At 35.9% G+C, this 23687-nt stretch overlaps 1 protein-coding gene across 7 annotated transcripts in view; it reads right to left on the reverse strand.

Annotated features, from left to right (window-relative positions):
• The window catches only part of VPS54 (VPS54 subunit of GARP complex), a 144486-nt gene that overhangs the window by 7713 nt on the left and 113086 nt on the right, over positions 1 to 23687 (reverse strand). For 5 of the 7 annotated variants that reach the window (XM_055540451.1, XM_055540450.1, XM_055540453.1 and 2 more), the window contains exons 13-21: positions 20551 to 20680; positions 19781 to 19962; positions 18457 to 18569; positions 15363 to 15426; positions 12735 to 12840; positions 11763 to 11850; positions 11078 to 11199; positions 10887 to 10967; positions 1712 to 1819 (exon numbers count right to left, since the gene is read on the reverse strand). In XM_055540451.1, the coding sequence (XP_055396426.1) occupies positions 1712 to 1819; positions 10887 to 10967; positions 11078 to 11199; positions 11763 to 11850; positions 12735 to 12840; positions 15363 to 15426; positions 18457 to 18569; positions 19781 to 19962; positions 20551 to 20680 (994 nt within the window). Of the gene's footprint in view, positions 1 to 353; positions 466 to 1711; positions 1820 to 10886; positions 10968 to 11077; positions 11200 to 11762; positions 11851 to 12377; positions 12479 to 12734; positions 12841 to 15362; positions 15427 to 18456; positions 18570 to 19780; positions 19963 to 20550; positions 20681 to 23687 lie in introns of those variants that run through there. The other 2 variants (XR_008700417.1, XR_008700418.1) reach the window with 2 other exon arrangements.

Below are 23687 nucleotides of genomic sequence, written 5' to 3' on the forward strand. Positions count from 1 at the left end.
GATAGAGAAAAAAGTCACAATGATAAAAGGAAGGCTACTGTTACCCTTCTAAATTACTTGGAAGTATTTTATCGCTCCATATGCAGATTTTTAATGCAATGGCCCAGTACTTCTTTGGGAAATGCCTAACCTGAAATTACATAAAATTAATCTATGGAAATAATTTTGTGAAATATATTTTCCATGACAAAAATATATAAAGTCATCTATGGAAAAGTTTTATGGAATCACTGGTACTAAAATGACAATAATGACATAAAACCTATACTTTGTGCCCAGATTTGAAAAGAGTTCACTTTAAATGAAGATGCAGATAAAAATACATGAAATACCTGTGTATTCAGCTCACTGACCTGGCTAAGTCTTGCTCCAGAATTAGAACTCAGAGGGCAAATTCAGAAAGTCAGAATGTCAGAGGTGGGGGATCTTGCATGTGGAATGAAAATGATGGTTTGGCTAGGAAGACTGAGAAAGGAAAAAAGACCCTAGTGGGTGCTCTGTATCTCAAAGCTCCTCCTAAGTCCTCAGTGAGCCCAAAAGATGGTGGATGATATTTATTCATAAAGTTAGTATGATTAATAAAAACCTAGGAAAACATGAGAAGATGGTAATAGCTAGTATAAGATGGAAGTTCAAGGTGGTGTGGAAAAGGAGACCAGCATAAGCAAAAGCAGGGAAGAGACACTACAAAACCTATACTTTGCCCCCAAACACCAATGCCATGCACTCAACCAATTAGAGACAAACTGAAATAAGAAATTTGTCTGAAGAGCAAAAATTTCAGTGAAAGCTAAGATCATTAGTCATATAACAACTAGGCTTGTACTAATTATAACACTGTGTGTGTGTTAAGTCGCTTCAGTCGTGTCCGACTCTTTGCAAGCCTATGGACTGTAGTCCGCCAGGCTCCTCTGTCCATTGGACTCTCCAGGCAAGAACACCGGAGTGGGTTGCCACGCCCTCCTGCAGGGGATCTTCCCGACCCTAAATACAACTAAGCTTGATTGATCACCTGGTATAAAGGGAACAAACTAAGGTGGATAAAGAAGACTGAAAAAAAGAAGTACTGGAACCTTTAAAGTACTCCTAGGAAATGGAATTGAGGGAAGTCAGGGGTAGGAATGTAGTAGAAAAGTGAAGAGAACACGGATGATAGTATAGGGAAAACAGTAGAGGCAGAGGGTGGATACTTCATAGGCAAGAGATGCTAAAGTCTACCCATTTTGCTATTTTTCCTTATTTGTGCCTACTACACATCATTTATGCTGACCTAACAAACATTAAGGTATACTGATTTGAGTTATTAAGTCAAACAGTAATTCCTTCCCTATCCAATTTGGATTATAATCAATGTGTAACATTCTACTATTCACTGATTAAATGCTAACCCTGATTTTCAAACTAATAATGTAATAAATAATGTTGGTAGAATCTGGGACTTCTGATGACCCAATGGACAAATAAAAATGTGCTTTTTAGAATGGCTGAGCACAGAGCAAAGCTACCACTGCACTAGCCTGTCAGGGCAAGGAGGGCTTTGAAATCAGAAATTTCTATCCATGTTCCACAAGTCAATAGAACAACTGGAAAAACATAATAATGATCATATTGGAACATGAACTAAGCTTACATGTGCCAACAGTACATAAAAACACTTCAATTCTGCATGCATATTATGATATATATAATAGTTTTAGGAATTACTACTCACTTGCGTTTGTTCTTCAGGAAGGAGATCAAATATAGCTTCATGCATTTTTGCCATTTGCTTACAAATATTCCTGAAACAGGCAGAAGGAACGGGAGCTTTCACTTCATACTGGCAGGGAAAAATAATGAGAATTATATTCATGTCCTCTGTAATGTGTACTATCCCCACTGTTTCCTAAAACATATTATTTTCTGCCCTTACACATCTAACTCTGATATAGTTGAAGCTTACACTTCAACTATATTCTGTGCTACTCATGCAAATCTCAAAAATTTTTCATCGAAAATTCTAATCTACTTTGAGACAGCCAGAATAATTTAGTGGCTAAGAACACAGACTGCTTCCCTTCATAAGAGGGGCATGTGATGTGTTGCTCAGTCACGGTCTGACTCTTTGTGACCCCATGGAATGTAGCCCACCAGGCTCCTTTGTCCATGGAATATTCCAGGCCAGAATACTGGAGTGGGTTACCATTCTTTACTCCAGAGGATCTTGACTCAGAGATGGAACTGCATCTCTTGCGTCTCCTGCACTGGTAGGCAGATTCTTTACCATGGTGCAACCTGGGAAGCCCTAAAGATGGACTGCTGCTGCTGCTGCTAAGTCACTTCAGTCGTGTCTGACTCTGTGCGACTCCACAGACGGCAGGTCATCAGGCTCCCCCATCCCTGGGATTCTCCAGGCAAGAACACTGGAGTGGGTTGCCATTTCCTTCTCCAATGCATGAAAGTGAAAAGTGAAAGTGAAGTCGCTCAGTCGTGTCTGACTCTTTTCGACCCCATGGACTGCAGCCTACCAGGCTCCTCCGTCCATGGGGTTTTCCAGGCAAGAGTACTGGAGTGGGGTGCCATCGCCTTCTCCAAAAGACAGACTGCTTGGGTCCAAATTCCAACTCTTAAAATTCTTAGCTATGTGAGATTGGGTGAGTTACTTCTCTGTATTAGGTGAGATTATTTCTCTATATGTCAAAGGGCTTGTTCTGAGGATTTTAAAAGATGGTTCACAAGAACTCAAAACTGTGTGATATAAAGGAAGTACTCAAAAATGTGAGCTACTATTCTGGCTCAATATAGAATAATGAATCATTAAAGTAGGCCCTTCAAATTAACAGTTTGTTTTTTAAACATGATTTTTAGAATGTGTTCAAACTGATCATATCTGAAATCAATAAAACTGGTAGAACTAAAATGTTCTTTTTCTTTTGTAGGTGGGCCAATACTGTAATCATATTTACCCTAATTTTCAAGTATCTATACTAAAATTTTTTAATTAGGTAAATTCATTTATTATTCTTACATCTGGAACAGTACACTGGTATGATTTAGATAATCACCTTTTGGCCCATATTATAGAGTTCACAGCTTAAATTATACATCATTTGCATTTATAAGTCAAATTTGGGCCAAATAACTACATTTTAGATGTATTAATCTCATATAGTTTATTAAAATGATGAGTTCCAATATACTGCGGTAGTAGAACCATGTAGAAGTCATCATGTGACTGGACCAAGCAACACTGTGACGACTCAACGATTTCTCTCTTCAGCCTACAGTATATCAAATATCCCCTTTTCTTTTTTTACTAACAGTTCTAAGATATAATTTGTATACCATAAAATTCACCCCTTTAAAGTACACAATTAACTGTTTTTTAGTAAACTCATAGCTATACAACCATCACCACTAATTTACAAACACTTCCATCAACCCAAAAAGAAACCCCATCTCCATTAGCAGGCACTCCCCATTCCCTGCTCTCCTCAGTTCCTGGCAACACTAGTCACTAATGGAATCATAGAGCACATCGCTTTTGTGACTGGCTTCCTTCACTTGGCATGCTTTCAAAGATTCATCCATGTTGCATCCAGGACATCATCCTTTTTACAGCTATACAATATTCCACTGCATGAATAAACCATGGTTAATCCAGTCATCAATTAATAGACATTTGGGTCATTTCTACTTTTCGGCTATTATGAATAATAATGCCTTGAACATTCATGTACAGATTTCTGTGTAGGCAGATGTTATCAATTCTCTTGAAGTAGAATTACGGGGTCATATGATAACTCCATGTTCAACCTTTTGAGGAAATGCAAAATGTTTTCCAAAGCGGCTGTACCACTTTACAATTTCACCTAGCAATGTATGAGGGTTCCATTTTCTCCATATTCTCTCCAATACTTGTTGCTGTCCTTATTTTACCCATCCTAGTGGGTATGAAATAATCTCACAATGGCAAAATCCCCTTATCTTAATTACCCCCATGTTCTGGGTTGAATAATATCCCCCCGAGATTCATGTCCACTTGGAGCCTCCTAAGGTCATACTGGATTGGAGTGGGCCCTAAATCCACTGACTGGTATTTTTATAAAAGAAAGGAGAGGGAAATTTAGACACAGAAACACACAGAGGGAAGATGGTCATGTGAAGACAGAGGCAGGGACTGAAGTGATGCATCTCCAAGTCAAGGAATGCCAACAACTGACAGAAGCACCTGAAGCTAGAAAGAGGCAAGGGAGTTTTCTCTGTTAGAGCCTTCAGAGGAAGCATGGTCTGGGGACACTTTGATTTGGGATTTCTATCCTCCAAAAACTATAAGACAATGTACTTCTGTGTTCTAAGCCCCTTACTCTGAGGGAATGTTATGGCAGCCCTAGTAAACTAGTATACCCCTCAAAACTTTCCTTCATCACTGCTTTCCCTCAAAATAGTATTCTTTCTGTATGACTTTTTACCATACATGGCTTCAATCATTTAAACTTGATACTGTACTTCTTTATTCTCAATCTTTAAAATTTGGTTCTTGCCACCATTCAAACAATCTTCCCTCTTCTGAAATTTCTCTCTTGGAAAAAAATTACTAAAGAGGTCCTAATTTCCAAAGTTAATAACTTTTTTAGTTCCCCTTCCTTGTTTCTCTGCAGTATTTCACACAACCTCACACTGGAAACGCTATCCTGGTGCAGTACAACACTCTCCCAATTCCTTTCCTCCTAACCTTCCCCCTCTTCTATCTCCTGTCTCCTAAGTGCAAAGCAACTTTAATATTAATCCTCTCTTATCTTCCTCACTTTTCTCAATGTTGTTCAATCCCATGACTTCTAATATATCTCTAGTTATGAACCACTTTATTACATGCTCCCCTTTATAACATTCATTACATGCTCCAATCCACATTTGAGCTTACCATGAGCTTTCCCAAACCTGTTCTCTTACCTGTTTCAATTACTATTACCAGTATTACCATCCTCCTGGTCACACAGACTTGAAATCTCCAACTTAAAAGTTTTTAACTCCTTCTTTTCTTTGTTTCCTTGTATTGAACCAGTGACTAAGACTCACCAATTATACTTTCAAATTATTTTACACATTAGTTAGTACTCTAGGTCAGAATTTCTAAACCTCTACACTACTGACATTTTGAGCTAGATAATTTTTTGTTGTGGGGGCTGTACTGTGTATTGTAGGATATTCAGCAGCATCCTTAGTCTCTACTCACTAATTACCAGTACCATCCCACACGAAACTGTGACAACCAAAAAACTGCCACAGACAAAGTACAGATGACAAACTAACACACGAAAAGATACTCAATGTATTAGTCATTATAGAAATTAAAACCACAATGAGATATCACTCAATGCAGACCCACCAGAAGACTAACGTTAAAAAATAGAGACAACAGAAAGAGCTGGTGAAGATAAAAGAGTTTCCAGAGGTCTTATACATCACGAAATTGTACAGTCACTTTGGAAAATCATATGGCAGTTTTTTTTAATAAAGTTACCATAAAGTTTTACATTTCTATGCCACCAGCAATATATTCAAAGTATTTACACAAAAGAAAACACATGCCCACACAAAGATGTGTCCATGAATGTATATTATTCATAACAGCCAGAAACTGGAGAAAATCCAAACATCTATCAATTGATGAATGGATAAACAAATAGTAGTACTTCAATCAATACCACTTTATAATGAAAATGAACAAGATATTAACACATGTTGTAACATCCATGAATTTCAAAAGCATTATGCTAAATGAAAGGAACCTGGGACAAGATGTTAATTCTGTATAATTCCATTTATAAGACATACTGGAAAAGACAAAACTAAATAGAAGAAAATTAGATCAGTAGTTGTCATAGTTTTGGGGTATTGGGAAAGGATTAACTTCGAAAATACCCTAGAGGATGTTTAGCAGTGATGGAATTGTTCTGTATCTTGATTGTGGTCATTCTACTACCCCATTCAGGTTAAAATTCATCAAACTATATACTTAGGGTGAATTTTACTCAATGTAAATTATACCTCCATCAACCTGACTTAAACTGCTTAGCTTTCCACTGGAGTCAAAGCCCTCTTCTATCTTTCCAACATATCTCCCACTCTACTCTTGGGCTTACCCACCCTAATACATTAGCTCTATGGAATTACTTACTTTTGTTATTAAAAACAACAGCAAAAGCATTAGCAATCAATGTTTACTGGAACTGTCTCTAGTCAGATACAAAGATATGATAAAAGAAAAGTGCTCCACATATATTATCTCATAAATCCTCACTACATCTTTATGAGATTTTTATTATTATCCCCATTTAGAGATAGAAACTGAGGCTTAAATAAGTTAAGAATTTGCCGAAGGTTCTTCAATGGCTCATGTGTGACAAACATGGAATTTGAACTTAGGTCTACCTAACTCCAAAGTGAAAGTGAAGTCGCTCAGTTGTGTCCGACTCTTTGCGACCCGTGGACTGTAGCCCACCAAGCTCCTCTGTCCGTGGGATTCTCCAGGCAAGAATACTGGAGTGCGTTGCCATTTCCTTCTCCAGGAGATCTTCCCGACCCAGGGATCAAACCCAGGTCTCCCACATTGCAGGCAGATGCTTTAATTTCTGCGCCACCAAGGAAGCCCAAACCTGACACAAAACTTCCTTCTTATGATTCCAATCAATATGTCTACTCACACTGTTACCTCAGTGTATCTCTTTGCCTCAACTTAATCTGCTCTAATTGTTGCAGCTTAGTTGCTAAGTCATGTCCGACTCTTTTGCAACCGTATGTAGCCTGCCAGGCCCCTCTATCCATGGGATTTCCCAGGCAAGAATACTGCAATGGGTTGCCGTCTCCTTCTCCAGGGGATCTTCCCAACCCAGGGACTGAACCTGTGTCTCCTGCATCAGCAAGTGGATTCTTTACCATCAAGCCACCAGGGAAGCCCACTCTAATTGTGAAAAGCAAAATTGATATGCATCCCCATCCATAAAGCTTTCCCAGACCTACTTCCCCAGCTGACAACCATGTCTTTCAAAACATTAAAAACTTCAACAGCACTGAATCATTTCTTTACTTTATTATGATACTTTATATAATCTACCTCCTGTAATAGTTACTAATTATCGTACTAGATATTTTACTATTTGAGGACAAGATAAAAGGTTTCTTCACTTTTGTGTATCTCTGTTAACCTAACACAATTTAACTCAACATGAATTAATGGTGGCTGGGACATTAGTCTAGCCAGTAGTATCATTAGATGTTAATGCTTTATTCTGCTCAAGGAAACGTGCCCTTACTTATTAGCTTCTTAGAATCAACCTATATTTTATTACTATGCTATTCCTCTTTCCCCAAATTAAAATTCCAGGTAAAAAAATGAAAAGCTAAAAATTGAGAGACTAACCCAAATCAAACACTCTGCTATTTTGGTATGAATTAAAAACTGGATCAAACTCCTGGACAACCCATGGAAGCAAGTAGAGCAGGGAGTGGTATACAGACTTGATAATACAGGGCTTCCCTTGTGGCTCAGCTGGTAAAGAATTTGCCTGCACTGTGGGAGACCTGGGCTTGATCCCTGGGTTGGGAAGATCCCCTTGCAGAAGAGAAAGGCTACTCACTCCTGTATTCTGGCCTAGAGCACTTCATGGATTGTATAGTCCATGGGGTCACAAAGAGCTGGGCATGACTGAGAGACTTGAGGAGGGCATGGCAACCCACTCCAGTATTTTTGCCTGGAGAATCCCTGGGGACAGAGGAGCCTGGCAGACTTGAGTCATGGGGTTGCAAACAGTTGGGCATGACAGCACCATACAGGGAAAATGTATGTCGGGGTAACAAGGTAAAGTCATCAGTGGGGATGGTAGTAAAGAAAACACAAAGCTGCAAATGTCTAGGCACATTCTTGACATTAAAAACGACATAAAAAATGGGGAGGGAGGTGTTTGAAATTTATAAAAGACTTAAGAGGCATAATGCTGCTGCTGCTAAGTTACTTCAGTCGTGTCCAACTCTGTGTGACCCCAGAGACGGCAGCCCACCAAGCTCCCCTGTGCCTGGGGTTCTCCAGGCAAGAACACTGGAGTGGGTTGCCATTTCCTTCTCCAATGCATGAAAGTGAAAAGTGAAAGTGAAGTCGCTCAGTCATGTCCGACTTTTAGCAACCCCATGGACTGCAGCCTACCAGGCTCCTCTGTCCATGGGATTTTCCAGGCAAGAGTACTGGAGTGGGGTGCCATTGCCTTCTCCCAAAGAGGCATAATAATAACCAAATGCAATATGTAGATCATGTAAAAGCCTTTGTTCAAACAAATTATTATAAAATGACATCTTAGGACAATTGATAAGTTTCAAATAGGAATAAGTATTAGATGATAATAAGGAATTATTGTTAATTTTGCTGGTTTGATATAGTCATGTGATTATATGAAAAAGTATCCTTCCCTAAGTTTTTAGAAATATATATTCTTAAGTACTTAGGGATGAAATGTTACAGGGCCTCAAATTAACCACAAAATATTTCAACAAAAAAAGAAAAATGTTAATGATGGTTAAATACACGTGATAAATATATGGGAACTCCATTACATTATTTTTTTATTTTTCTTTACCAAAAATAATGCAATAAACTGTTACAGGAAAAAGTCTAGCCATAGTCCCAATTCTTGTTCAAAAACTCTGGATGACCTGATAGAATAAAGAAAAGGTTTTAAGAGTACCAGCATTTTTGGGGATTTGCTTCATTCTATTCCCCAGCTCATTATTAGTCTCACTATTTAACATTTACCTCACTCTACATTATCACCCTGGTGGCTCAGATGGTAAGAACCTTCCTGCAATGCAGGAGATCTGGGTTCTATCCCTAGGTCAGGAAGATCCCCTGAAGTAGGAAATGGCAACCCACTCCAGTATTCTTGCCTGTAGAATTCCATGGACAGAAGAGCCTGGCAGGCTGCAGTTCATGGGGTCTCAAAGAGTTGGACTCAACTGAATGACTAACACTTTCACTTTAGTCTACATTGTTAGGTGTCAAGTCCTCTGCTGTATTAGATGGTAAACTTCTTAGGGTAGTTACATGCATTATTCATTGACTTTTGGCACACAGAAGAATGTCATATATCAAAAAGGAAACTGGTGGAATGGAACTGCTTTTGAATTTAGCTTGCATTTCACAACCATGAAGAAGATAGAGAATTTCTAAACAATTTTTCTCTACACAAAACTAGTAATTTAGAGGGCATAATATAGGTATGTCTGCACACAACTGTAAATTCCTTAAGTTTCTTAAAGGAGAAGCATAAAGCATATATGTTATCTACTAACTATGCCGGAGTTACTCAAAGTGCAGTCTGGAGATTCCTGGGAGTCAGAAGCTCTTTCAGGGAATATGTGAGACAAAAACCATGTTCATAGTAATAGTAAGATTAATATAATTCACTTTCAGACTCTCATGATTGAATATTGGAAATTTTTAGATGACGTGTGACGTAATTCTGAAGTCTAGTTGAGTGTGTTTATGTATTCTTTTTAAAAAAAATTTTTATTTTAAATTGGAGGATAATTTCTCCACAATGTTGTGCTGATTTCTGCCATATAACAACATGAATCAGCCAACTACATACATATATCCCCTTCCTCCTGAGCTTCCCCCCGAAACCCCTATCCCACCCTTCCCAGGTTGTCACAGAGCACCAAGCTGAGCTCCCTGAGCTATATCGCAACTTCCTACCAGCTATCTAGTTCACAGATGGTAATGTATATATTTCAACGTTACTCTCAATTCATCCCACCCTCTCCTTTCCCCATTGTGTCAAATCCGTTCTCTACATCTGTGTCTCTATTATTGCCCTGCAAATAGGTTCATCAGTACCATTTTTCTAGATGAGTTTTAAATCTTTTTAGTTTTAGTTTCTAATATGGTACTCACTGATAGCTACATCTGCATAAACAAAAGCTATTTAGGGGTCCTCAATTATTTTTAAGAATGTAAAGGAGGTCCTATGACCAAAATGTTTGAGAACTAAACATTAAACAGACACAGTCTTATTTTCCAATCACTCCTTTCTCACTGTCAACTTCAAACATTTGTGTGTTAATGGGCACCACTTTATCTTGTCTCTTTATAATTTTTATGTGTCTGCTGCTCTTGCCATCTCAGAATTTGAAGGATCCAAGTAGAAGGAAAAGCATATCAAAGTGCCTTGCTTTATGAGATTACTCTAAAAATGCTCTGGGGCAAAAGTATAAACTAAACAAAGCTTCAAACTCTCAAGTTATGAGATTTTTGCTTTTTCTCTAAAACATGTACAGAATAATTAGGGAAAGTAAAGAGTGAGAGATACGTCAAAAGTGACTAGGCCTGATTAACTGACATTTTTCTGAAGATACTTTCCCCGTGTAATTAAGAATTCTTTAGAAAACAGTGCTACTTTTAATGACCTATTTAGAATGGGAAGTAAATAAGAAACAAATACTGAAACTGAATATCTATGATGGAAATAACCCAGCACTTCAGGCTCTGCTTTTTAGCCTAAAAAATAAAGTAACACACTTCATCACAAATAATTTAATTTTTTCCCTATTTTGATCTTTATTTTCTTAATTCTATCTCTGGAAGGCTTTCAAACTAAAATATGTTTTGAGGAAAATACATAATTTTCAATACAGCTAATATAAAATTACTTCTATAAAGGGTCTCTCTCATCATGAGGGGAATCATCTTCCCTCATCCCTATCCTCAAATCCCTTAGGAAATGAAGATCAACTATTTGGGTGATCTGAACATTCAAGTTTTTCCCTAAATCCTGAAGAATTTTGACTTGTTAGAACTAACTGTGAAAAGTCACAACGCCTTTAAGCAAAGCTTAATAATTTCCATAAATCATTACCTTAGATAACAGCTTGTCAAATAAGCTATCCATTATCGCTACAAGCTTAGCTGATATTTCAGCTATGTGGTCATGGTAGTCCTATAATGAGAAATAACATTGTACATTAAAGACCTGGGATACATCTAAAATACTTAACAATTAAGGAGTTAAATTTATGAAACTCCAGGAGAAAATACACGAAAAGATACCTTAGTGATATGATCAAAATGCCTAAGCATACTGTATTGCTTAGGTTGCAGTCGAGCTTCAAAATGAGCCCGGATCACAGGAATGTAGTGCACAATTAACTGCAAACAGCGTGAAGAAAGAGCTGAAGATCCAGGAGATGGACATATCATGGAGGAAAAAAAGGTATTAGCTGACTTCAATTACCCATCAAATTATGTAAAAAATCAATTTTCTACAGACCCAAGTTTATTACATAAATGGAGAACACAGTGACAGAAAGCAACATATTTCGTTTTGTTTAAGACAATCATTTGGTACTGAATGATGTAATGAATTATGCTAATTTTCCTAGTGGACTCAAGCTGTGGGTAGAATGGCATGAGGAAGCTAAGGGGACAACTGATTCTCATGACATTGATACCTTTCACCCCATACACACTTATGTACTTAATACATATTATATTTTAACATTTTTTTAACAGTAGTGTAACTTCTAGTAACTTACATTTATTAGACTAAAAATTCCTTGTAACATTTCTCCAGAAGTTATTTTTCAATTATGGCAATACATAAAAAAAGTAAAGTAGAACTGTTACTTTTAGAGCCTTTGGTTAGAAGCACAAAAACACCATGTATAATAAAAACCTAAGTATAGTGACATCACTGAAATGCCTCAGCATGTGAATTAAATGCAAGAATCCATACCCAAATTTTTTGTAGTTATTGTTTTTAGTCCAACAACTTGCAGTGCACCAGCTCCAAGAACTAACTGGCAACTTCTTGAATTGAAGTACTAACAAAGGAAGGAAGAGAAAAAAACCAACAATTTATTAAAAACTATACTTTATATGGTGGCAATGTGCTAATTCTAATAATACATTCCTCTTTCCTCTTATGCAAGGACCAAATGAATTTTTCTAGTAGGAGCAATTAGAATTTGTTTATGTAATGACAGAAAAAAAAAAGGGGGGGTGTTTCCCAATAATAGTATTTACAGTCTGGTAGGAAAAAAAGTTGAGAAATTCTAAAAATCAGTTGTTCAAAAATTAATCTTGAATTTGCAATCATAAAACTCGTTGTTTTAGTCTTTTTAATTGGATAGTCCTATTTTCAAAAGGGTAACAAAATCTTTCTGGACTAAAATATGACAACTTTGGCATAGAATTAATTGCTAGATTAGGTATTTGAAAAAATAAAGCCTTTTCTCTATCTAGCATATTTAATATATCTGTTAATATGAAATGGCTGAATAAAACTATCACCACAGTTTCACTTCACATCAATGGTTCTGAAAGAATGATTTAAAGAAAAATCTCTAACCTTAATGAGATGAATTTTGTAAAGTTCAGTGAATTCCTTCCATGCACATTTGAAACCAGTCCAGGTTTTTTGACCTAAGTGGCCTCAGTCATGTTCAGCACCTAACGAACAAATCATCTCCTGTCTCCAATGTCATTAACAACTCTATAGGTGTAATGAGGAATCACTAAATGTTGAGTGAGAAGGAAGCAGGTGGCCTTCAAATAATATGTTGTGAATCAACCACAGCCAAATGTCACAAAATTAATGTCTTAAAGATACCATAACCTTGAAATGTCTTAAGAGTTGGAAGATTACTCACACCCTAATGTATTACTTCTTCCAACTATTTTTCCATAAAAGTGAAATCATACATACCTTCAATAAGTCTGACAGACGAGTGAGCATGTCAGTAGTAACAGATGGGATATTATCCACACACTGGCAATATTCAAGGATAATTCTTATCAACAGCAATACAGTTCTACCCCCCCAAAAAAAGAGAGAGAGATGAACCAGTACGCACTCAAAACAAGAAAAATCAAACTGATTTCACATACAAAAATCAATACTGATCTTGGCAACTGTTCAATGATGTGTTTTACCTATAAGTAGAGCAAGTAGGGACTAGAGTAAGGTAACAAAACCTTGAGGGTGTAAAATTAAGAAGGCACTCAGTTTCAAGGTTGTGTAACTGCAGGGCATGCGCTTTCATGACACTGAGAAAGAGTACTTCCTTAAATTTTGTGCTTATGAGCACATCACTCTCTGTGTGACACTTGCAATAAGTAAGTTTTTTCAGTAAGGCAGGTATCCCATTCCTTGGTCAATTTAAAAATCCTTGGCCAACAATGAAAAAAGTTTAAGCAGTGTTTCTGATTATGTAGCAGGTTATCATAGATGTTGAATTAAGGAAGGGCCTAGTCTAGATTTTCTTAGTGAGATAAAAGAGAAATTGTGGCTTCTGAGAACAATGTATCGCCTAAGAAGCTTACTGATAAGTCACAAAAGGTTTTCCAAAGATGAGAAAGTTATCAGCTCATTAGCAAGATATGTCACAAGCTGAAAAGAGACACTACTGGGAGGTTAAATAAGGTTGAAATTAAGGGGGAAACACCCATTCATTACAGGACATCTAAATTCAATGAGATTCTGAGAAATGAGTGATCCATGTAAAATAATATTTTATAAGTCTGAAGGAGAGAGAGCAGTGCTTCAAGGAGGAGACTATCTAGCCTTTATAACAGCTTAATTGTTAGACCATTCATTACTCTCCATGCATAATCCTAGAGTCTGCTTTACTGGGCAGGAGTCCATTGCTATCGTTTGTAATCTTCTCGCTGAATATACAATACTTCCCCTTTACCCAGAGAGTTCAGCTTTTTGGCAGTAGTCTCTTAGCTTAAAGAGCAAGAAAGACAGATAGCTAGAGGGGACCATTTCCAATAAGTAAGGGAAGAGTAACAAGACACAGTCCTTCCTCAGTATCCACAGGGGACTGGTTCCAGGATACCCCGGGAATACCAAAACCCATGCATGCTCAAGTCCTTTATATAAAATGGCATAGTAAAGTCTTCCCTCTATATCCATGGGTTCTACATGCTGGTTAGTGGGATGCAGAACCCGCGGATACAGAGGACCAATTGCAATGGGTAATTAAGGAAATAAATGACAATTAGATCAAAGGACTAAAATTACAGTGAGGTTGAAAAAAGTTTCATCCTACTAGAAATGGAAAAGAATTCCAGGAAAGAAAGGAATGGAAGCTTTAGCTTACACTGGTTGTACTTTGGAGTTTTGGAGAATATACAAGTTGAGAAAAAGCATAAATTCTATTTACACTAATTGAGTGCTTATTAGGTGCCAAGAAAAATTAAAATGGTAAATGATCCCCATCTTTGAGGAATTCAGATAATAACCAGGGAGATACATACACAAATAAATAACTCTACTACACTGCAGAAAGAGCCATGATAGAGGCACACAGAGTTACAAGGCGAGGATCATTCATTCTTCCAGGAGGGGATGGCTATTTCAGAAAAGACCCATTTAGTGACAAGAAACAAAGAAGAAAAGTGACAAAGAATTATGATATAGATAATGGGAGCTAGATTTTGATTCTAATTCTGGCTCCATGTGGGTAATTTTATATTAAATACTTAACTTCTAAGCTCCAATTCTCTTAACCATAGAAAGGGAACAATAATACCTGAAATGTCTAGTTCATAGTGTGGTTGGAGAGATCAAATAAGATCATATATATGAAAATACCTAAACTATTGTTATGAAAGTATATGAAGATATTATCTTAAGTATCTATTAATAAAAGGCATATAGTCCTAGACAAACAACACTGGAATTTATATTTTTCTTAGTTAACTTGAATTTGAAATACTGTTATTGGTAAAAGAATAAAAGACCTAATGACAAATGATGGTAATGGAAATAACTACCAACAACTATCAACTTCTTGTTAGGTGAACTAGAACTGTGCAAGATGTTTTACAGGAATTACCTGTTTCACAATAATTCTAAGTACAGTACTATTGCCCACATTTTGTTTTACAAAGAAGGAAACTAAGGCACACAGAGTAACTTGCCCAAAGTCACAAAGTAACAGAGTTGCTGGGATTAAAACCTAAGCAGTTTGACTCCAGAGCTCACAACTTCAATAAGCTGCACATTGCACACCAAGAAAAGTTGCAGGTAAAAAAGACAGAACGAGCTTGAGACATTTACAGCAGAGAGCCACTGTAGCACCCGTGGATGTACCTCCAAGTGCTTGTGGTAGGAGAAAAATCAACCAACCCCTTTTTTGTTTAGCCAGTGTAGTCTCTAATGGATACAGAATACTACAAAATAAAAAGGAATCCATAAAATTTATTTAAAATTCTTTGTAAGATTTACAATTGTTAATCTAAAATTTCTAGTTTACATCAAGCTGTAACTAGAAGACCTATATTTTAAATACTTGACTCAACTAATAAAGAAAAATGTGTCACTCACCCAACAACAGCATACTGTTGCCCCTCAACAGTAAGAACTTCAGCTGGTTTTCTTTCTTCTGTAGCTAGAAAGTTAAAGCAAATAAAGAGACATGGGTATAAGATGAAACAAAATACTGTATAAAAAATTTAAACTAGGAAAAAAACTGAAAAAGTTCCTATTTAAGGCCTGGAACGACCTCATTTTTGCAAATAAACCTACTTCTTGGAAAATAATTTAGCACAAAATAAGTAAAGTATATTGGATTTGGAATCAGAGAAATTTGAATTTGAGTTCCAATATTACCAATTACTGGATAAATGACTTCGGACCAATTACTTCTTTTGAGTCTCAGTATTTGTATCCATTAAACATAGACAACGATATCTATCTTTAAGTGTAGTTGTCAGTGAAAGAGATAATGCTTACAAACTGGCTATCCTCTAGGTCTGGTACATGGCAGATGACTGATAAGAAGTAAAAGAAGAAGAGTGTTATTAGTCTGGAAAGGCATAACCAGCATTTCAACTGATTTTCTTTATTATAATCTTTAGAATACAAGTTAATACGTAAATTCAGTGGAGAGATTATATATTTAGTTTTTATGATCTTTATCCAAAAGTTACTTTATTTTCAGTACGTGGTATTTTTTATCATTAAAAAACAAAATTCAGTATGTTGAGGTGAAAAGAACAGTGGACTGGATTACTGTCTTGAATCAGCCTATTAAACAGAGTACAGTGGGCAAGTCAGTCATAATGATTCCCTAAGTTTCAAGTCCCTTTGTTCTAAGACATTAAATATCTCCATCCTCATTTCTTTCAAGTAAAGAAATTCAGTGTGATATAATTTCTAATCACAGTTCACTCTATATGTCAGATTAAAGTTTCTTCAGGACAGGGGTTGTGTCTTAACCAACACTCAATACTGCAGAGAAGTGACTTAGCACAGTAGTTAAAAAGGGGCCCTAACATCAGTCTGCCTGCAGTTGGATCCCAGCTCTACCACTTTCTAGCCATGTAACCTTAGGTATGTTGCTTAACCTATTTGTGCCTCAGTTTCCATATCTGTTAAATGGGAATACTACAGCTCATGGACCTGTAAATGAGATAACAATGTAAAGTGCTTAGAACAAACTGTCTAGCAGTGGGTAATCACTAAATTAATATTTACTGCTATCCATTAAACTTCATCTCCCCAATGCCTTGATAAGTATTTAGTAACTCAATAAATGGATGATAGGTGAATGAATATAACCCAGGATCCTTCATTTTGCATGAACTAGTAAAATATTAATGAATTTCTAATAGCATATACTTTCTTCCTGGTCAGAGAAAAACAAAAGACAGAGCAGGGTTTGGAAGAGAAACTTTCTACTGTCTGTATCCTACAAAGAGGAAGTGAAAATAAATAGTTCACTCTGTGGGAAAAACACATGATAAATTAAGTCACTTTTAGAGTTATGATTTTAATTCAAAACTGGAATGTGTTCAGGATAGTGAACTCCAATCAAACACAGCTTGAAAGAACAGATGGGTAATAAGTCCTATAATTTTAAGTTTGTGATTTAGAATGATCAGAGTGTCTTATTTTTCTTTCAGTCTTTGCCACTTAAACACTTTTGCTTTGCTAATATCATACAATCAATTTAAAAATTGTGACCACCACCCAACACTGTTATCTACTAAAAATGGTCACTAAACAACAGAAATTTACTTGATTTCTTCAATTTCTCTCTCGACTGGATTGGAATTACTCTAATTTTCACCTGTTCCTCACCCCCTCTCGTTACAGTGGGCAGAGGGAGCCCCTCTCTTGAACTGTGGATTCAATTCCAGGGGTCCTACCCCTACAATCACTCTATGTCACTCTTATTTTAAATCAACCTTCTTCCTCTTTCTATTAAGCATAAAAATATAATTCAGTTTCTCTTATCTTAAAATTCTTCTCTCAATTCCCTAAGTGAATTTAAAGGTAATAGTCTCTCTAACAGCTCTTGTGTATCTAGCTGCCACTTCATCATTTACTTTCCCCTTAGGGCCAAACTTGAAAGGCCTGTTTGAAAAGGTAGCCTTACACTCGTCTACCTTTCCTTACCTTCTGAATTACTCAGCAATGAACTACAATCTGGCTCTATCAGGCCACTGAATTAAAAAGACAGCAAATGATCTCCTGTGTGTCAAACAAGTGGTCACTATCAGTCTTTCTCTTGCAATACAGTTGCATTTTATGGTACAGTATACAATTTTTAAATATTTCTATGTAAAAATATTAAATTTTCATTAAATGCATAAAAACTGAAAGTGCAACTGCCTCCTCCATTAAAAATATTCAAGAACTTCATAACTACAATGCATCCTGGTATTACACTTTAACTCACATACAAAAATATTTCTAGCCATTGTGTATCTTTCACAAGAAACCTGATTGATATTTAATACCAATGACAATTTTCTTCTTGAAACTCTAATTTTTTAACTTTTGTCTTCTAGATTGTCCTGCCTCCCTGCCCTTCCTCTGTAGTATCCTGCATAATTTTCTTTTTCTATGGTTCTTTACATTTTGTTTTTCTCTATCATATTAAGACTACCTTACTTATGATTGCTAATAAATATATTTTTCATTAGACTTAGCCCTTTTAAAGTAAAATTATACCTTTATCTGTCTCAATATCTGACACATAGTAGACGCTTACCAGTATAATACATATTCTCTAAACAATATAGAACAGTGGTTAAGAACACAGCTATAAAATTACATAAAGTTGGTTTCAAATCACAGATCTTCATTTATACCGAATTCCTTAACCCCTGGCAGCCTCATGCCTCTTCAATATTAAACAAGGTAACAATAGTATCTTTATCATAGGTTGTTGGGAGAGTAAATGCATGTAAAGCACTTGGTCCAATGTTTGGAATATGGTTAATATTCAATAAATATTTTAAATTATTATAAATTGCCACATACTTTTCAAGTCAACTACTTACTAACTAAGCTGGGAATATGAGTTCTAAGGTTTCCAAGAGGCACTATCAATTAAAAAAATATTAAGCACTCTTACAAAATGAACAAACAATATAAAATTGAAACAGAATGTGTGAAAGAGTACACATACCCCCTGATTTTTTTTCAGGTAAAGCAATCTTTCCATCTGATATAGAATCAACAAGATCCTGAAATTCTGCAGGAACATCAGCTTGCTTCCAGCGTTCATTGTCTAAGAGAAGGCTATTCAAAAGTAAAAATAAAGATAAACTTTAATAAAATATTTCAACCCTATCTCCTAGGGTGAAAAGAAAAGGAAAAGTCAAGTGAGTACTTAAGACTTACATATTTAAGACTACATGTATCTTAGTTAAATTCAAGTAAAGCCCATGCAGTACAAGGCATTTGACTTTCTAAACAGTAATGGTCATTAGCTGTTGCTAGTACGTGAGACTTTTAAAAAGTGCTGAACATTGAACTGATTGAAAGAGACACGTGTACCCCAATGTTCATCGCAGCACTGTTTATAATAGCCAGGACATGGAAGCAACCTAGATGTCCATCAGCAGATGAATGGATAAGAAAGCTGTGGTACATATACACAATGGAGTATTACTCAGCCATTAAAAAGAATACATTTGGATCAGTTCTAATGAGATGGATGAAACTGGAGCCTATTATACTGAGTGAAGCAAGCCAGAAAAAACACCAATACAGTATACTAATGCATATATATGGAATTTAGAAAGATGGTTAACGACAACCCTGTATGTGAGACAGCAAAAGAGACACAGATGTATAGAACAGTCTTTTGGACTCTGTGGGAGAGGGGCTGGGGGATGATTTGGGAGAATGGCATGGAAACGTGTATAATATCATATAAGAAACGAATCGCCAGTCCAGGTTCGATGCAGGATACAGGAAGCTTGGGGCTGGTGCACTGGGATGACCCAGAGGGATGGTATGAGGAGGGAGGTGGGAGGGGGGGTTCAGGATGGGGAACACGTGTACACCCGTGGTGGATTCATGTTGATGTATGGCAAAACCAATACAATATTGTAAAGTAAAAAAAAAAAAAAAAAAAAAAGTGCTGAACAGCTTAATAAACTGAGGTCATTCATAAATAGTACAAATAATTTTAGGAAATATTTTCCTTTTTATATCTCTTAGCTTACTTAGTCAAGAAGAATGGTAAAACATAATTAACTTCACTTTGAATGGGAAAGCAAAAGTCAGTCTATCAGGATAAGTACTTTCATGGAAATAAACATCCTAACTCCATTTTCAAAAGTCAAGAAATGGTGATTTTAATTACACAATGTCTATAATTAAAAAGAAAAACAACTGTCAGGGCTTTTAATTGACCAATCAATGAAGTTTCCTCTTTTAAATATAACTGTGTTTTATAAAGAAAAGGGGGAAAAAAATGAACAGAATGGACATGGTAATAATACCTGAGTTTGGTTTTTCTCTCTTCATGAAACCTATTTACAAATTTATTTGCTTGGCTCTGAAGTGCTCCAAGTAATGACATGCTTTTTCTTCCACATATCTGTTCAGTCTCTAAAATGAATGTTTCCATTAATCTGGAAAGTGATATGAATTCCGTGGAATTTAGCTTCTCAAGAAAACCATCCTAAATTTTAAAGATAACATAATATTCATGAGTTAGTATAATACAAAATATGGAATAGCTATAAAACTAACTTAAACAACATTAATTATTTTATAATACTTATACTAATTCCTAAAAATTATTTTAAGATAATTTATAATGAAATTTCCCAATACTTTAGTCCCAGAAATCAAGCATTGAAAGTTTAAGATGTCTAAATTTTATTCTGATCCCTTTAAGATAAAGTAACTCAAATAAATTCAGGTCATACTACACAATTTTCATAATACTGGAGAACAACTAATTTTCTTAATAAATTATTTGGTTAGTAATACACATATATATGTATAAAAACTGCATATTAATTTCAAATATTTATTAAGTCTTTTAATCATTTATTTGAAATTCAAGCTCAAGTTTTACTATTTCTTTTATTTGGATTATTTTGCATTTCAGCACCTCCCTAATAGATCACACCAGTACCTTATTAAGTGTTAAAAATATAATATGCATTATGCAGAATATAGGGATACAAGCAAGGATATATTCTAGATTTTCAAAGTAATTTTACTATGTAAAAAATATCTAAACTTTATCAAAACAAATAACCTTTGCTCTTGACATGAGAAATTTGACGGCTCGATCATGGCATATATCTGAGGCACTATATAATAACTCCTGGATATTATTTGCCAGCTTTCCTAGCTCTAAGTCACTTAATTTCACATCTTCATTGACCCTGAAAATGACAAAAAAGATTAAGTCAAGAAAAGTTATGAACACACTGATCTCCACAGATGACATACCAATAAAAAACAAAAAGCTATAAAATTTACATTTAAGGGAAAAATCTGTTTTGACGTATCATACAGTTTTAATTTTGTGGCAGGGCATCATATAAGCAAGTTCAGATAGTACAAATAAATTTTTCCCTAATCTTGAATAATCTCTCTCTGCTGTAGTATTTTTAATACTTAATTCAGACTCTGACTGGAAATTCTGAAAAAACTATGGCAAAAAACAAACAAAACAAAACATTAGATATAAGGTCATAGCTATGGCAGGTTGTGCACAGGTTGCCCAGGATGACATAGTGGAAGGAAGAGGAAAGAAATGGAAGGAAACAAACAGGCCTGCTTTTTGCTTATGATTATAAATGACTATTAACAGTTAGATCAACTGAACTAATATTTCTTAAGCATTTATTGTATTTAAGTACTAGACACTGGAGAGAATATGTTTTCTTAAGGAACTTACAATTAAATAGGAGTATTTATAATATGTAATGCATTTATTCCAATTTTGAGGAAGAAATGTAAAGACTTTTTGTCTTTTTATGCATTACCCCTCCCCCCACTAAGAGAGTGTATAAAGACCACTGATTTTGTACCAAAAATTCAGCTTAGTGTTAAAGTGAAGTGCCTTAGCATAATTTTTCTATGTGGTGGCTTAGCAGTAAAGAATCTGTCTGTCAATGCAGGAGACGTGGGTTTGTTCCCTGGATTGGGAAGATCCCCTGGAGAAGGAAATGTCAACCCACTCCAGTATTCTCACCTGGGAAATACCATGGACAGAGAAACCTGACAGGCTACTGTCCATGGGGTTGTAAAAGAGCCAGACACTACTTGGTGACCAAAGAATGACAACTTTCAAAGACATTTCAAAGAGGCTGTGATGTCTATTAATTTGAGGCAAACTACTGGGTTAAGGTATTGAAGAAAGTTATTACCTGCTATCCTTTAAAGTTATGTCATAAAGTTTATTTACTAGTGTTTAAAATAATAGAAGGATTAATATTTTTAAAACACTTTCAGATACAGTATCTTAACGGTTCTCACACTCTGAGACAGACAGATAAACTCCTACTTAACAGATGAGGATACTGAATCTTGAAAGTTTAAGTGATCTACCCAAGGTCACAAGGTTAAAAGCATGAGACTAGAACCCAGAATTAGTCTAATTCTATTTCTAACCTGCTAAGCTTCCTCTATTCCAACATTTACTTCTATAAACAGCCAAAGTGCTATTTCAGTACCACTTCCCATAAAGCTGGGAAGTTTGAGCTTCATAAATTAATTTATTTGATTATTTGTAATTTTGCTTTTAAAAAAGATTTTTAAAATTTTAAGTCTAATTGGATCTCTTTACTGTTGACAGGAAAAACAAAAAGCTGCTCACAAACATGAACCAGTGTCTGGTTACATATACAAAAGAGTTGAAAGCAGGATCTCAAAGAGGTATTTGCACACTCATGTTCAAAGTAGCACTATTTAGAACAGCAAGGGATGGAAGCAATCCAAGAGTCCACTGACAGATAAATGGGTAAAATGTGGTATATACCTACAATGGAATATCATTCAGTCTCAAAAAGAGAAGGAAATTCTGACATGTTACAATATAGATGAAACTTAAAGACATCTCTGTGCTTAGTCACTCAGTCCTGTCTGACTCTTGGGAACCAATGGACTATAGCCCACCAGGCTCCTCTGTCCCTGGATTCTCCAGGCAAGAATACTAGAGTGGATTGCCATTTCCTCCTCCAGGGGATAGTTCCTACCCAGGGATCAAACCCAAGTCTCCTGCATTATCAGGCGGGATCTTTACCACTAGCGCCACCTGGGACACCCCTAAAGACACTATGCTAAACAAAATAAGACCGTCTCAAAAGGACAAACAGTGTATGATTCCACTTATATGAAGTACTTAGAGTTACTGAACTCATAGAGATACAAAGTAAAAGGGTAGTTGCCAGGGGATTGGTAGGGGAGGATATGGGGAGTTACTGTTTAATGTGCACTGGGTTTCAGATTTGCAAGAAGAAAAAGATCTCGAGAGTGGTTGTACAACTATGTGAATATATTTACCACTGCTGAACTGTGCACTTAGAAATGGCTAGGATGATAAACTGCATGTGTTTTTTTAACCACAATTTAAAACTAAAAAGTTTTTAAAATCTACAATAGTTTCTAATCCCATCCATTATTTTTTCTTTCCCATTTCCTGCCTGGGAAATTTACTCTTTTGTGCCCATATTTACATTGCAATAAACTTACAAAGTTGTAGGTTATTTTGATAATGTAAGAAAACAAGGAAAATCTATCACTAAAAAAGACACAAAAATCAGACATCATTTCTGCATGTCCTGTATCTGTGACACAATTACATACTGAGAAAACACTTGACACAGGGAAGAACTAGTTAGGGTTAAATGTATAAATATATTTAATCAGTCCATTGCCCCTTTGGCAATGGAAAGTGGGTAGTTTCCAGACATTTATGTACCTATGAAACACAGAAGGAACAATTTATAGATGCTCTGTAATCATGCTATGGGAGCACATCATTGTGGAAAGCCAGAGAAGCTCTAAAGTGCATAGTGAGCCACAATGGAGGTGGGAGGGGTGGGTTAAAATCTGAGACTGCATTTTATTTAAAGGAATCCTAAATAATATAGGCACATTTTCCAGCTATCTTTTAATATCTCTTCTCTCTTCTGCCACAGTAACAGTTTTAGCTATCAAATAGCCAACAAGCTATACACTATTTCTCAAGCCTCTCTTACAGCAATATATAGACATGTGAAAATATTCTAGCCACTAGAATGTGGGATTGCAAATTCTGAATTGTGCTCTTAAATAGAAAGGAGAAATATGAAAAGTTTATGTGACAGTAACAAGAGAGCTAACAAAGCTAAAATATATACAGATTTGTAACATCTAAGGCATCTTGGGAGAACAATAAAAGGT

Source organism: Bubalus kerabau, chromosome 11, assembly GCF_029407905.1.
Source record: "Bubalus kerabau isolate K-KA32 ecotype Philippines breed swamp buffalo chromosome 11, PCC_UOA_SB_1v2, whole genome shotgun sequence".
In the NCBI taxonomy this organism is placed as follows: domain Eukaryota; kingdom Metazoa; phylum Chordata; class Mammalia; order Artiodactyla; family Bovidae; genus Bubalus; species Bubalus kerabau.